Source organism: Astatotilapia calliptera, chromosome 9, assembly GCF_900246225.1.
Source record: "Astatotilapia calliptera chromosome 9, fAstCal1.2, whole genome shotgun sequence".
Taxonomy (NCBI): Eukaryota; Metazoa; Chordata; class Actinopteri; order Cichliformes; family Cichlidae; genus Astatotilapia; species Astatotilapia calliptera.
Window position 1 is genome coordinate 16,821,670 of NC_039310.1, and position 14,455 is coordinate 16,836,124.

General features: G+C 42.6%; 1 protein-coding gene across 2 annotated transcripts in view; it reads left to right on the forward strand.

Moving 5' to 3' along the window:
* Positions 1–14,455, forward strand: part of arfgef1 (ADP-ribosylation factor guanine nucleotide-exchange factor 1 (brefeldin A-inhibited)) — a 53,930-nt gene that overhangs the window by 23,989 nt on the left and 15,486 nt on the right. For both annotated transcript variants that reach the window (XM_026179507.1, XM_026179508.1), the window contains 10 exons: positions 1,614–1,971; positions 2,848–2,973; positions 3,557–3,804; positions 4,190–4,323; positions 7,891–8,125; positions 9,553–9,652; positions 9,944–10,083; positions 10,172–10,280; positions 13,226–13,427; positions 13,522–13,633. In XM_026179507.1, coding sequence (XP_026035292.1) covers positions 1,614–1,971; positions 2,848–2,973; positions 3,557–3,804; positions 4,190–4,323; positions 7,891–8,125; positions 9,553–9,652; positions 9,944–10,083; positions 10,172–10,280; positions 13,226–13,427; positions 13,522–13,633 — 1,764 coding nt within the window. The remainder of the gene's footprint in view (positions 1–1,613; positions 1,972–2,847; positions 2,974–3,556; positions 3,805–4,189; positions 4,324–7,890; positions 8,126–9,552; positions 9,653–9,943; positions 10,084–10,171; positions 10,281–13,225; positions 13,428–13,521; positions 13,634–14,455) is intronic.

The window sequence follows — 14,455 nt, forward strand, 5'->3', positions numbered from 1 at the left end:
GAACAATGAGCCATTGATACCGAGTCAGACGGAGAAATGCGAGGCAGGAGTCGGTAGACGAGGCAGACTTTGAGGCAGAGGCCTATTGTTGTGCTGTCGCTGCCTGCCCAGTGCTGCTGCTGCTGCACAGGGAGATCCACTTTGTGTGTCTGTGTGTAGAAGTATTCTGCACGCTGTGATCACAGCTATCACACTATCCGACTGAGGTGGCATTTAAATAATGAGCTTAGTTTGTCTTCGCCCAAACCTCCCAGTCGAGGCGCCTTCGTCCTGTCCCGCTACCGTCACTCGTATTCAATACTAATCGTTTCATTCGCAATGCCGTGTCACTGAATCTATTCGATTACATTTAATGCGACAAGATCAGCAGTCTGGTTTAATTATCGAGAGTGTTGATTTGAGAGTAAGACGCAACGAGTTTAATGAGAGGAGTCAGTTTTTGGTTTGCTTTGTAATAGTCAAATGATTGAATGTAATAATACTGATAGTGTAATTGTGTCTTATGGCTAGTAATGGATACAGACAGGCTAATTCATTGAAACAAATTCATTTTGGCTCATTTGTTCTTCTAATTAAAGCTCTGAATTCGAAAGAGAGTCGCCGTAGCTCGAAAGATCACATTGTTTGGTAAATGTGTCACACTGTTTGTATTTTCATCTGTGACCCACGTCCCCCCCTTCAAGCTGCTGCGCCTCTCCTCTTTGACTCTTGAGTCTGTCATTTGCCTTTTAACCTTTATTGTCGGCAAATCATCACACGCACGCTCAGATGGCAAAATGCACCGCTGGGTTCTTGTTCTTGCCGCTGCTCGTAGTTATTTTTTTTTCCTCGTACGGATCGGTGTTTGCTGTCAAGCACTGAAGTGTTAAACTGGTTTTTTTTTTTCTTAAATATCTCTTTGTTTTCTCAGAAGCCTTTTCCAGGAGGCAATCAGCACAACTTTCACAAACATGTAATGTTTTTTTAATAGATTATGAGCATGTGCAAATGATTTATGACCCACTTTTGGTCTGTGCCCTGCCCGGCTAAAGCATGGCAACACTTTGCGGAGCTCCCCGTCAGAAGCAGCGGTTGCACATGTCAGCTGTGACACATCAGCCGGGACAGCCGTTTTTCCACCAGAAATATTTTGCAGCACCGGCGGGTTAGAGTAGACCCCGTTGACACGGGCCAGCATGAACCGATTCCTCGAAGTTTGTCTGATTGCTGTTTTTTTTAATGGCATGTCTTTCTTCTCAGTGCGTGCATTTTCATACGCATCTCCATATGAACACACATCTGATGTATGCTGGCAAACTGTACTGCTTTTTTTTTTGTATACTACAACTACAATCTGTAGTCATCTTTTGTTCTCTGCTTTGACATCTGGGAGTGTTGTGGCTCAGTGAGTCTTCAGGGAATCTAGACAGGCTGATCAGACTTGTAATTGTTGATGAGTTTGTTTATATGCTTAACCTTTGCTTTTTTTTGTCCTCTGTGTGTCTGTGTGTTGCATGCGTCTGTCTTCTATGATGCTTTTGCTGTTCTTTGCATGCTTTGTCTGTCTATGTGTGCTTTGCTGTTTTGTTTTGTCTGTGTGTGCGTGTGTGTGTGGGCCCCACCCCTGCTTACAGCTGCAAGAAGCAAAACAGCTGGAGAGAGAGCGGCACAGGCAGCACTCCCCAGTCACTCAGCACACCGAGCCAGACTCCGCCCAGCACCAGACCCACATTCATTCGCCGGCGAAGGGTCCGACACGGGAGGCCAACGGGCCCCTCACCCCTCCGACTCCCAGCATCACCACCCCGTCCACCCCATCGACGCCCTCGACACCGGCCCCGGAGAGCAGCGGCAGGTCTGCCCTCAAAGAGCAGGAGGAGCAGAGGGAGCAGGAGGAGAAGGGAGAGAACCCAGACCCAGAAAACGGTTCAGAGTTCTGCGTGGCTGAAAGTGAACAAACCGAGGCAGACCAAGCCACTGCAGCGGCAGAAAGTAAGGCTGCACGCAGAGTTTCTTCCTTTTTTTCCATTTTCTCTTTCTCTGTCAGTAGACACGGACAATCACAAAATATCTCTTCCCTGATTATGAACCCATTATCTTGCTTTTTTGTTTTTTAAGTTTAATCTCTCCCTGTGCCACCATGTTTGGCCACTAAAAGCGATCAACTCTCTCACAGCTAAGTGCTGTTTAACTGTCGCTTTAAATATATCAGGCACACGGCGTAACGTTCAAGAGCACGTGGCATGTCGTTTGAGTTGTATCAACTTGTCCAGAGTAAACAGCACCTTGAATGCAAACTGTAAAAGCCTCGTGCTTAAAATGCTTTGCAGTTTGGTGTAATAATTAAAAAGAAACTGCAAGAACCAGTGTTTTCTGTTGCAGATATTTGATACTACAGATAGTGTTGCAGAAGCTCCTTTAATGAGGGAACTACTGTAGAATCTGAAGAGGAGAATAAAAATGTTTTTTAGTGACATTGTAACTTTTTGCATGCTGGCCCCTTTTACTGCACTCCACACGCGGTTTTAAAAGATCTCTAAGCTATAATTTGGGTGCAGCAGCAAATCTACAACAAAATGACAGAAGAAGAAAAGAATCAAGGTGTCCAGACCTCAGCCTGACTCAAATGCTATGGTGAGACCTTCAGAGAACTGTGCATAAACAAATTCCTGCAAACCTCCAGAAACTGAAGCAATGTTGTTAAGAAGAGTGGGCCAAAATTCTTCCACAATAACATGAAAGACTAATAAAGCCATTTTTTCCAGCCTCTAGCTTTTCACGAGACTCTATACAGAACTTTCTTTTTCACAGGACTGCATGTACAACGTATCAAGGCGTACACTCAGACTTTACATGGTTTTTATTTAGGTGCAGCAGCCCAGAAGCATGCAGAGGCAGCTGAGGAGGAGGACAGGGAGACCCCAAACTATGAGGAGAAAGCCCAGGAAATAGTCCAAAGTATTCTGCAAGAGGTGGTCAATACTGTTGCAGGAGGTAAGATTTCTTTGTTGTTTGCTTAAATCGGTGTTTTATTTTTAAAGGCAGTGACTAATTGCGTCGTGAAAAAAGTGGCTGACTGAAGAATAAACCAGCAACCAGCTGCTCTTTATTGAGGCCAACTCCTGAAAGTAGATTTCAGTTTGCTGTCGGAGTAGGAGATCTTTAAATTCTCAAAAACCTGTGCAGATTTGCAGCCATTGTGCAAAGCTTACCCCAGACTTAGCGAGTTAGAAGAGTGTTATCTTATAATTTCTCCTCCCGACACTTCCGCGGCTCATTCGTGGAGGTGTATGGGAAAAGCAAAGAGCTCTTTCTTTGTGGGTAAAAGCTTAAAAACCTAAAAAAATTCTTTGAGCACACAGAAGAATAGTTCTTTGCTTCGCTAACCTCAGATGAAAGATGGCGGTTATGTTCCAGAGCTGTCTTCTTTCTTTGTAATTCGTCAGGTCGTCAAACTAAGTCTAGAATGCTTTTCTCGTCATAAAAAACAAATTGTGTCCCTTTTGTAGATCATTTTAAGGTGTTTAAATATTACAGATTAGTGTATCACCCCTGTCGATTCAACTCCACCCTGCAGGCCACTGCCTGGACCCAGCAAACCTGTGCTCTGACACCAAGGAGTCTGGTGGCGAGGGGGAGCCAGCAGAGTCAGAGCCTGCAGAAGCGGCAACAGAGGGCACCCAGAGCTCCCTGGAGGATGAGGGCACTGTGGGTAGCGACAGCGAGCACGTCCATGCCAACGGCATCCCCGGCACACCTATTTCTGCCAGCTTCACCCCCTCCCTGCCTGATGACAGACTCTCCGTCTCATCCAACGACACTCAGGTACCAGGAAACGCAGCTTGCTTACTTTATGTCAAATTAACATCACCTGCAAATGATCAGAGCTTTGACTGTGAACCTTTATGTTACCCTATTTGAATCAAAAGCATGATGAAAGACATGTCACACACACTTTGAATACCTGTTTTGTTTTTTTAAATTAAGCTAAAATAGCTATTTTCTACAATTCTTATGTATTTACAATTTTTCCATTCAGCTGTATGTGACCAATTATGCAGGATTACACTCCTCAGTGATTGCTGTTAAAGAAATCTAATAGATTTGGAAGCTCATAATCACACACAGTTTATGTTAAGCACTCAACAGGATATAAAGAGTGAAAGGGGCATTTTTTAAAAGTATTTTTGTTTCTCTGGTTTGTCTGCAGGAATCAGGAGCAGCACCGGGCCAGCCGCCAGGTGCTAAATTCTCCCACATCCTCCAGAAAGATGCCTTTCTTGTCTTTCGCTCGCTCTGCAAGCTGTCAATGAAACCGCTATCAGATGGGCCACCTGATCCGAAGTAAGGATACAAATTAAACATAATGACTGCTCTTGTGTGTTATTTGGTTCGTCTGTTTCTGGTTAATATTTTCGACTCCTTTGACTTATGCAAAAAAAAAGTGAGATAATTATGCTGTGTTAGGAGGGAAAGGTGTGATAGCAGCCTGATACTGAAATAATGCTGAGTTTTAGACACAGCAGTAAAAAATACATAAAATGACTTCTGTTTGGTTTCATGCCTGTGAAAACCCATCAAGCAGACTCTCTTAAATTATGTCAGAGGCATTTGAGGTTTCACTTGAAGTCAGGTTTAATAACTGAGGATCGGACGGCAAAGAGCTCCACCTCGGTCCACATAGCACCAAACCCCTCCTGTCGGTTGGATGACTGGGCCTTGTGGCACCGCACTTCCTAGGTGAGGTGTTTGGGGTCTGTCCTGCCAGGAAGAGACCTCAGGACAGAGCCAGCACACTTGAGAGATTATATCTCTGACTTGGGAGCGCGTTGGTGTCCCCCTGTAGACCTAAGAGGGGAGGTGGTCAGTTGGAGGAAGATCTTTGGGTCTTTGCTTCGACTTCTACTAATGAATGGATGGATGACTGAGTGATTAACTGTAAGACCTAACTGTAAAACATTTTTGCTGCTAAACAACTGAAATAATGAATTATCCAAATAGTTTTGGACTTACTTTCTATCAGTTCATTGCTGTATCCCAATCTTGATTACTTAGTTTGCAGTGGAGAAACATATTACTGACATTTAATGAGAAATAAATGAAATTTTTAATGTGGTTATCTAAAAGAATGTGGAAAATCAGTTTTATTTGGATGCTTTCCAGCTGACATTCTCCTTCAAAAACCTTTGTTTGTTAGTAAAATGAATTAGTGATGTATTGTGCTTCCAGTAAAGCCCCCAATGAAAAGCTTCGATTTTTATTTGGTTTCATCTTTGGGATAGACATGCACAAATGTGAGTCATGGTTTAAAATGAGGATCGCTCCCATGATAACTGCAGTGTTCTGATACATGATGATAAGGCAGACAATGAGCCATCACTCAGCATTTTCTGAATCACTTCCTGGTTTCATCCCATTTTAACTGCTTCCCTTTTTTTAACAGCAGAAAAGTATAATTAGATATGTGCCTTCATGTAATATTTCTTCTGACCCATCTCTGGTTTTCCAAAAAGGGCATGCGATTGGCTTGACCTGATGGCTATAGCTTTTGAGAAACTGGATTTCCCGCATCTGGTTTCTTTGTGAAACTCAATTCAGGCTCTGCTGGCTGGTTTGTTTACTGTTCCGTTTATTTAATCATCCGTCACTTTTATTTTACTTTAATCCGGTGAAATGAACTGCAATCTCAGTCCTTTGCTCAATAGCTTTTTAATGAAAATGTTGAAAATTCAAAAGAAAGAATGGTGTTTGTGTGTTTGTGCCCATTTGTGTGTGTGTGTGTCTAATGAAGGCCACGTCAGTTACCTCAGCACTGATGTGCCGTGTCAGTGCCAGACAGAAACCTTTTACCTTCCTAACAAGGCTGTTCTGCCTCATGAGTCACACTTTGTCACTCTGTCATGAGGGAGCACACAGGCGAAAGTGTGGCTTTATTATTATCATTATCACCATCAGAAACTACTTTATTTTATTGTTTTATAAATTTGAAGAAATACTTGATTTTTATTCTAGATTTGCTAACCACCAATGTGCTAACTACTCTTTTCTGGATATCCTAAGGGGGATAAACTTAAAATAAAGGCGGATGTAGTCTTTGGGTATGAAAAAGAGGCCAGCTGTCTTAACCCTGCGTTTTTCTTTCTTATTTTAATGCTTTTAGTGTTGTAGTTTTCTTGCATTGTACTAACATTGCATTTCTTTCTTCACAACAATCTGGTTGGCGATAAAGCAGTATGTTTTCCTTTGCTCCATATTTTTTGGCTATTGAAAGAGAAGTAGAGGCACCCTGTTGTTGTGCCACATAAATCCTAATTTGTCTGCTTGCCAGAGATGGAAGACATTGCACAGAAGCAGCCAAACCCAGAATATAAAGTAGCTGAAAGTGTGATTTTTGACTTGTTTCGTCCTGCTGCTGCAGGAAAACAGTTCAGACGGGCTGACGCTATACGCGCAGGGGCGTTTGATTTGGTTTCCCGAGCATTTCTTTGATGCTGTTGAAGTTTTTAACTCTCTGATGCAGAGATACAGCATGATTTAGTTTTACTGTGCGTTACACTTTTCCCACTTTGTGGAATAACTTTGCTTGAAGGACAGATCATGTCACTTATAGGTACTTTGTTTTAGTGAGATTTTTGTTTCTCTTTTGGTTGCCAAGAGCATTTTGTGACGAAAACCTTTCATGGTTAAAAGCCTTGGGCAGATGATTAGATACATTTTTTTGGTTGTTTTATCCAGCGCTGAGCGTTATTGCAGATTTGGATCTGTAAAATGCTATAGTACAGGGGTCTGCAACCCTGATCACTCGTGCCACAGCTGACACGTGAAGGGTTTAACTGATGGCACGACACGCGGTGAATTAATCTGAGAAGGAGCATTAAAAAATAAATGGCCGGGCCACCGGTGCACATCGCAAATTAGCTCGCATAGACACGTCAGTTGTTCTTCTTAATGACGGTATCTTAGCTAACAACCCCAACTACCAGATTCAACTTGTAATTGGATAAAAATAACGTAGCCTACCTGTGAGAGGGACGTGGCTAGCTGGCAGTTTTTTCAAGCGATGCTGAAATTTCCACATTCCGACACAAATGCTTCAGGAGCTGTCCGCTCAGCGCAGCATCAGCACCACGGAAATACACTGATACATCCATGGACTCGAGACAGGATTCACGATGCGTCTTCGGGACTTTCAGGTGTATGGACCAATGTTTTCTTTTCTGATCTAACCAGAAAGCTTTAGCGAGCAGCTGGATTTGTCTCTCTTTAACTGGCTGGACACAGAGGACATCGAAATGCAGCTGATTGAACTCAAAAGCTCGACTCTGTGGGGTCAAAGTTTGCAGAACTACGAACGCAGCTGGAATCCACAGCTGTGCGTGTTCATGGAGCTTGCATTTTCACCTGCTGGGCATCACTACCTGACAAGTTTAACTGTGTTAAGAACATTGCACAGGCCTTATTGACAGTATTTGGCTCTACATATCAAAATAGCTGATCTGCACTATGCCAACGTCTGTTTAGAAATATAGTTCTATAAAGTTGTTTTATATAGTGTGTAGCTGTTGATGTAGAGCATTATTAAATCTATTGCTAATGCAACGGTTGATATGGCACATTGACTTCTGAGGAAATTTTAGATGGCACTCATCATTAGAAAGGTTGCCGACCCCTGCTATAGAAGATGAAGCTTCACACATTGATATGTGCGCACAAACAAACCACTGCACAGGGTATTTTTTTGTGTTTTAATTCAAGCCCTCTTTTCTATTCAAAGGAGACAGTCAATTCATGATAACAAGCTTATGTTATTGTTGTGGATGAATTTAATTTTGTAACTTTCCGAAGGGGAATCAATTGTTCCCCTTGCTTTCATCAAAGATTTTAACTTCCTCTTTTCTGTCCTCGTCTCAGGTCCCACGAGTTGCGGTCGAAGGTCTTGTCCCTCCAGCTGCTGCTGTCCATCCTGCAAAACGCCGGGCCCATCTTTAAGACCAACGAGATGTTCATAAACGCCATCAAGCAGTACCTGTGTGTGGCTCTGTCCAAGAATGGGGTCTCCTCTGTGCCTGAGGTCTTCGAACTGTCTCTTTCCATTTTCCTCACTCTCCTTTCTCACTTCAAGACACACCTCAAGATGCAAATCGAGGTAAAGCATTTGCTTTAAGTTTGGACAAAAGCACTGGGTCTCCTACACAAGAGCTGTCGGCCATAGAAACCCATGCCGTGAAGCTCCCGGCACACAGTTTCTGTGCTGATGTTAATGCCAGAGGAGCTCTGCAGTTATTGAGTCAGCAGAGACTGCACTCGGGGACCTTTACATAGTCTGCCACTTCACGGCTGGGTTGCTGTAGTTCCTAAATGCTTTCATTTCCTTTCTGTTACGGCATCACAGTCGTATTCAGTTGTGTTTGTAAAGGCACACTGCATGGCTAACAGTAGGTGTGACCCAGTGCTTTTGTCCATATAGTTTATGAAAGTATTGACCATAAACTGTATATAAAAGATGATTGTGGTAACACAATTGGAAGCGTTAAGTCTGGTATTTCAGTCGTTGCCATCTTGATTATGTAAGTGACAGAAGAAGAGTTTTCAGTTGATATCTCCTTTCTTTGTTAGCAGGCTTCATCCATAGACCTCAGAGGTTCATCACAAAGACATGCAGCCCCTCTTATTTGGGGTCTTACTTACTATTAAACTTGTCTGACAATAATGCAGCTTACAACTGTATTAAAAATGCAAACATCTAGGAAGGCAGCGACCTGTGTCGGCACACTTAAATCCTTATTAGGTGTAAATGTGTGAGTAATAAAAGAAATCCTCCTTGTACATTACTGATGAAGGGAAAATTAGCTTTAGAGACCCAAGTCGTTTTGTGCCCGGCTACTTTTGGACTTTCAAAGAAGTGCCGTTTATAGCAAAAAGGTATCGACAGAAAGGATCGCCATAGAAAGCAGCAGTTTCTGCACTAACAGTCTCTGGAACGTAGTACAAAGAAATGTTTTGAACCCAGAAGTCATTCAATATTTTTCCCATGGTGAGTCAAGCTAGGATATTTTTTCTCTCTTTTATTTTTACTTAGATGTGCAGGGAAAACCCGATGAACTACTTGGCTAGTTCATCAGCCAACTAGTTCATCTGGCACCTGGTTCACTTTGTAGGAAACACAGGAACAATTGAGGTGTTAAACGCCACATTTAAAAGAGAAAATAATTTTGATCGACTTGTTTTTACAGTGAAGAACTGTCAGTATATATGTGTATCTTTCATGTTTATATCTAGCATCTTTCAGTGGTAAGAGATATTGACGGGCTGTTACCATATCTGCTGTAACGTTCTTCCTCCTCTGCCTACAGTTTATTCTTCTGAGTCTAACTGTCGAACATTTGACATCCACCTGCTATATTTGTTGTATCCACTCGAGGGGAATCGTGTTTTGCTTCTGGAGGGTTGCGTGTGGGCTTTCTCTTTTTTTTTTTTTTTTTTTTTTTGGTTATGCAGGCAACTGAAGGTTGTTTTTACCTCTCCTTGTGTGTGTGATTCATGTTTACACTGTCACATGAACTCTCTCAACAGGTGTTCTTCAAGGAGATTTTCCTGTATATTCTTGAGACGTCCACAAGCTCCTATGACCACAAATGGATGGTTATACAAACCCTCACTAGAATATGTGCAGGTTGGCGTCTCTCTCTATTTTCACTTCTCTTTGTGTCATTTAGAAAATAGAAGTACTTTGATTGGGGCTTTAGATGTGGTGCAGATATATCTGCTAGTTGTCAAAAAAGTTTTTAGCTGTACAGAAATGCTGAATAATACCTCATATGAACTGCTTCTTTTTTCACGTGACTGTCGTAACAAAGTTGCAGTTTCATCTAATGATTAATTATTATCTTTATATGTATGCCTATTGATTCACCCTCCACATTTTCACTCCCAAACTCCATCTGGCTCCCATCTGTCCCATCAGACGCCCAGAGTGTGGTGGACATCTACGTGAACTATGACTGTGACTTGAATGCTGCTAACATATTTGAACGGCTGGTCAACGACCTCTCGAAAATTGCACAAGGTCGTGGAGGCCATGAGCTTGGGATAACCCCCCAGCAGGTGATTTTATTTATTTATTTAATTTAAAGTTATTATTGCTATTATTCACAATCTTGGGCTGAAAAAAACTGTTGGGATGCTTTTCTAGGAGCTGACCCTGAGAAAGAAAGGCCTTGAGTGTCTAGTGTCAATCCTGAAGTGTATGGTGGAGTGGAGTAAAGACCAATACGTCAACCCCAATTCCCAGACCAGCCTCGGTGAGACACTCGTGTCTTTTATCAAAACTGTCTGGCAGTCATCAGACCTGATCTGAATACAAGGCATAACCTTCCTCTTCATTGTTATTCTGCACACTGATCAGTGTTTGGCTGGTAGTTTGAAACAATCCAAGACAGGCTAGCTGTACACAGAACAATGTGTTACTGCAGGGGAGAGTGTAGTAATTCCTTAAAAATAACAGTGAAGACTGTTTGGTTAAATTGCAGAATACAGAACATATAACACGAATGAATACATCAGGACACAAGCCTGTAATATTACTGAAATCTTCAGAATGAGCTTTGAATGTATGACTAAAGCTTAAATAAAAGGAAGTGTTTGGGTACCTTAATTTTATTTTTTGCCTTGTAGCCTCCGTCTTTTTCAATCCTCCACCTAATGTAGGAAATATGATGCTAATTAAACACTGTTATGCTAATTAAGATTGCATATTTTTTTTTATTTTATTTGCCAGATTTTTGATAAACACTCCTATTTCCAAAATGTAGACATTTCTAGCAATAATTTCATAATTCAGGCTTTTAAAGGTTTTTACTGGTTTGCGATAAAGCTCCATCAGCATAGTTGCAATCAGAGGCAGGGTGGACAGCTGGCATTCATCTGGGAGAGCTACAACTCTTAAGAAGAAATGCAAACGTTCATCAGCTCGGTTCCCACCGCTCGAAGCAGCGGGATAATGCCCAGAGGCTGGCGCAGACAGGCTAATCCAGGAGGTTTAATCCTGAAAAGAACGATACCTTAGGCCGAGCCATGATTGAGGCAGGGGGGGGGTGGACTGAAGATATCTTCAGTGTCAGACTGGCCCTTGGGTTTTCAGCACATCGGAGGATTTCTGTTGTTTGCTCAAACTAAGGAAGAGTCCAGCTGCGTGAAAGCACTGGAAAGATATCCCAGAAGCCTTCTGGAGCAGCCCATGGGCTAGCCTCAGGCTGGGCTAACAGGGCTAACTAGCATAGGCAGCTGTGTTCGCTCACAGTGGCGCTATTTCTATTTCAAAACTTATGCCACCTCATTAGCAATCTAGCAGGAACTCATAGGTTAGTAGTGGTGTGCGGATCGATACTGAAATATCGATTCTTCCGATCCCAGCAATTTATGTTCTAGAATCGATTCTCATATTTTAATATCGATATTTTAGTACTCTGGGGTAAATTTGTAGTTTTTCCATTAAAATGAACGCAGTGGAAAGAAACTATACAATTCGGATCGTCTAATTTGGAAGGAACTACTTCCTCTTACGCCTTTCATAGTCATATGCGGAATACGGCTGTATAAATGTGTGGCAGCCCCTGGCGTGCACACTCACAACAATGGCTGAGCGCAAACAGAGTCCTGTGTGGACACGTTGTTGTGGCAACACCACTGACCTCGTCAAACACCTCGGAGTAAATCACATCACAGAATATGATAAGCTTATGTTGAGGCGAACTGAAGAGGAGGACAGGGACAGGTGCTGCTAGGGCGAGACCGACGTCTCTCGCAGAGTCCTTTAGTGCTGCAGGCAGGCAACATGCTCAAATAGCGCACAACGTCAGTTTTTTTTGTTTTTTTGTTTCTATATGATTATTCTGCATTATTAAGCAATAAAAACAAGTTGTCTGATGTCCTCTAATCATTATGAAGCAATATGGTTATGTTATTATTACAATTACATAATACAATTATATATTGTATTATGAAATGCAATGAAACATTAAGTTTTTGCACAGAGTATCGGTATCGGATCAGTATCGCTGATACCACCCTGAATTTTACTTGGTATCGGATCAGAAAGGAAATCAGTGGTATCGCACATCACTATAGGTTAGTATTTGAATTTTGAATGTTACGTTTGCCGCCGAATTTCAGACAGAGAAGTTTTCACTGTTTTCTTTTATTTTACAATGTGGAATATGAATTGTGGTTACAAATAGAGTATAGCAGTACAATATATCACATCCCCTGTTTTTAAACTGTCCCTTGTCTCTCCTTGTGAACGACTTCAAAGCAAGAGCAGGTAACAGTAGAGCAGTATGGAGTGTTTGCTGGAACGTGTTTGTGTCGCTCGTTTTACACCCGTTGTGTCCGTAGGGAGTTTTGTACTAATGTTGGGTTACATAGCTTGTGTTTGAGAGTTTCCTGTTGCCCAGCTACACCCATAGATTTGTAACAAAAACCGTGTTTGAATTTAACCACAACTACTAATAGGTGAAAATGCTGCTGGTTGGTTTTGATGGAAACGTTATAAAGTAGTTCCCCGACGCACAGCTTGTGTTCCCCCATTGTTTTCCCTCCGTTCTGTAAGCCGGGGAGTGGACACAGAGTGCCAGCTCACATTACTGCGGCTTTGTCCTGAATGTTTTAAAGAGTTTCCGATAGGTAATCAGACTCCCTCCGTCTTACAGCGTGGACTCGCTCCAGCAGCAGCAGATCCCTGAGCTTACTCCAGCAGGCTTAAGAAACCAGCCTCTGTTGGTGTCTAAGTTCTTTCTGCTTTCCCTTTGACGACCTGGAGCTTTTCAGATAACCCACCTTTTATAATACCCCTCCCCTCCCTCCTGCCTTGCACCTGCTCCGACAGTGTGAATAAATGTGTGTTTCTGGAATTCATTAAGCTGCAATTGTGCACGGATTCGAGTAACGCTTGCATTCATACCCTCCCTGCCAACAACAACAAAAAATCATTAAGTAGACCTTGGGTTCATTTTCTTTGGTCCAGTTTTCCCCCTTTTAAATGACTGAAGTTTGTCTCCTGCAGTACTAGCTTTAAGTTAGCTGTTTTGTAAGCCTTGAGGCCATGCTTGGGCCAGAGTTTCTATGATGTTTGCTGGGAGTTGCAACAATAGTCTTTTTTTTCTGTTATTATCATATATGTCCACTTATCTGTCGTCCCTTCTGCGTTGTCTTATCTGGTGTATTTTTTTCTTTCTTTTTTATTCCTCAGGCCAAGAGAAACCATCAGAACAAGAAAGCACAGAGTCCAAGGCTCCGGAGACCATAAACCGCTATGGGAGCATTAACTCTCTGGACTCCACAGCCTCGTCCGGTATCGGAAGCTACAGCACGCAGATGTCTGGTACTGACAACCCAGAGCAGTTTGAAGTGCTCAAGCAGCAAAAGGAGATCATCGAGCAGGGCATCGACCTGTAAGGGGTGCCGCTTTCACGGAGTAATCGTTTTATCCTCCGGATAACTGTGGCATTAGCTTCATTAAGTTGTCCTTCTCTGGATCTTCTATAGGTTTAACAAGAAACCAAAGAGAGGAATTCAGTACCTTCAGGAGCAAGGCATGCTGGGTACAACCCCCGAGGACCTTGCTCAATTTTTGCACCAGGAGGAGAGGCTCGATTCGGTAAGAAGTCATGTGGTTCTTACTTTCAGCTAAAACAGAGTACAGATCTGCTTCTCTGCTCACACCACAACACAGATTTGGGTCCAGACTTTTGGCATGTTGAAGTGAGGAAGCACAAACCGCACAGTGATCTCAGAGCAGGTGTAACGTTTACAGCTTTATCCCAAGACCGGGTTAAGCGAATACGATACTCAGTCACCGACGGCTGATGGTGCCAGAGTTGTAAGTGCGGCTGTGGCACCAGAACAGTTGTTGTATGTGTCGGGGGGTGTTATTAAAAATAGCACAAATGAGATTTACTCAAGCGAAGTTATGGCAGGGAGGAAAATGGCTCATTCTAGTAGCATGGAGTGAGTTTCCCACACAAACATCTGGAGATCAGAATCGTTAACTAAAGCTGAGATATGAAATGAAGAAAGTCTAAGAATGTCTAATATTGTAAATATTGCAACAGATGACATATGAGATGGCGTGAAGGGACTGTTTTTCTTCTGTTGCCTGCATCCGCCCGTCAGAACAAGGGTGCAGCAAGCTAACGCTACAGCCTGTCCTATGAAGCAGGATGTGGCTAGTCTATCTTAACTTCAGGATTAACCCTGAGTTTTCAGGACTATCAAGGTGGTTCAGGTCTTGCTGGGTTATATTGCCATGGTAACATGTTGCCAACCTAACCTGCTCTGGAAAATGATAGGTTTGAGATTAAAGATCAGCAGGTATGAAATCGCCTCTTACTGACCAATCAGTTGCCTAGAAAAATCCATTCCTGGAAAAAACCCCTGTGTGTGGAGAGCAAGAGGGTCTAACAATGAGGATCAGTGATAA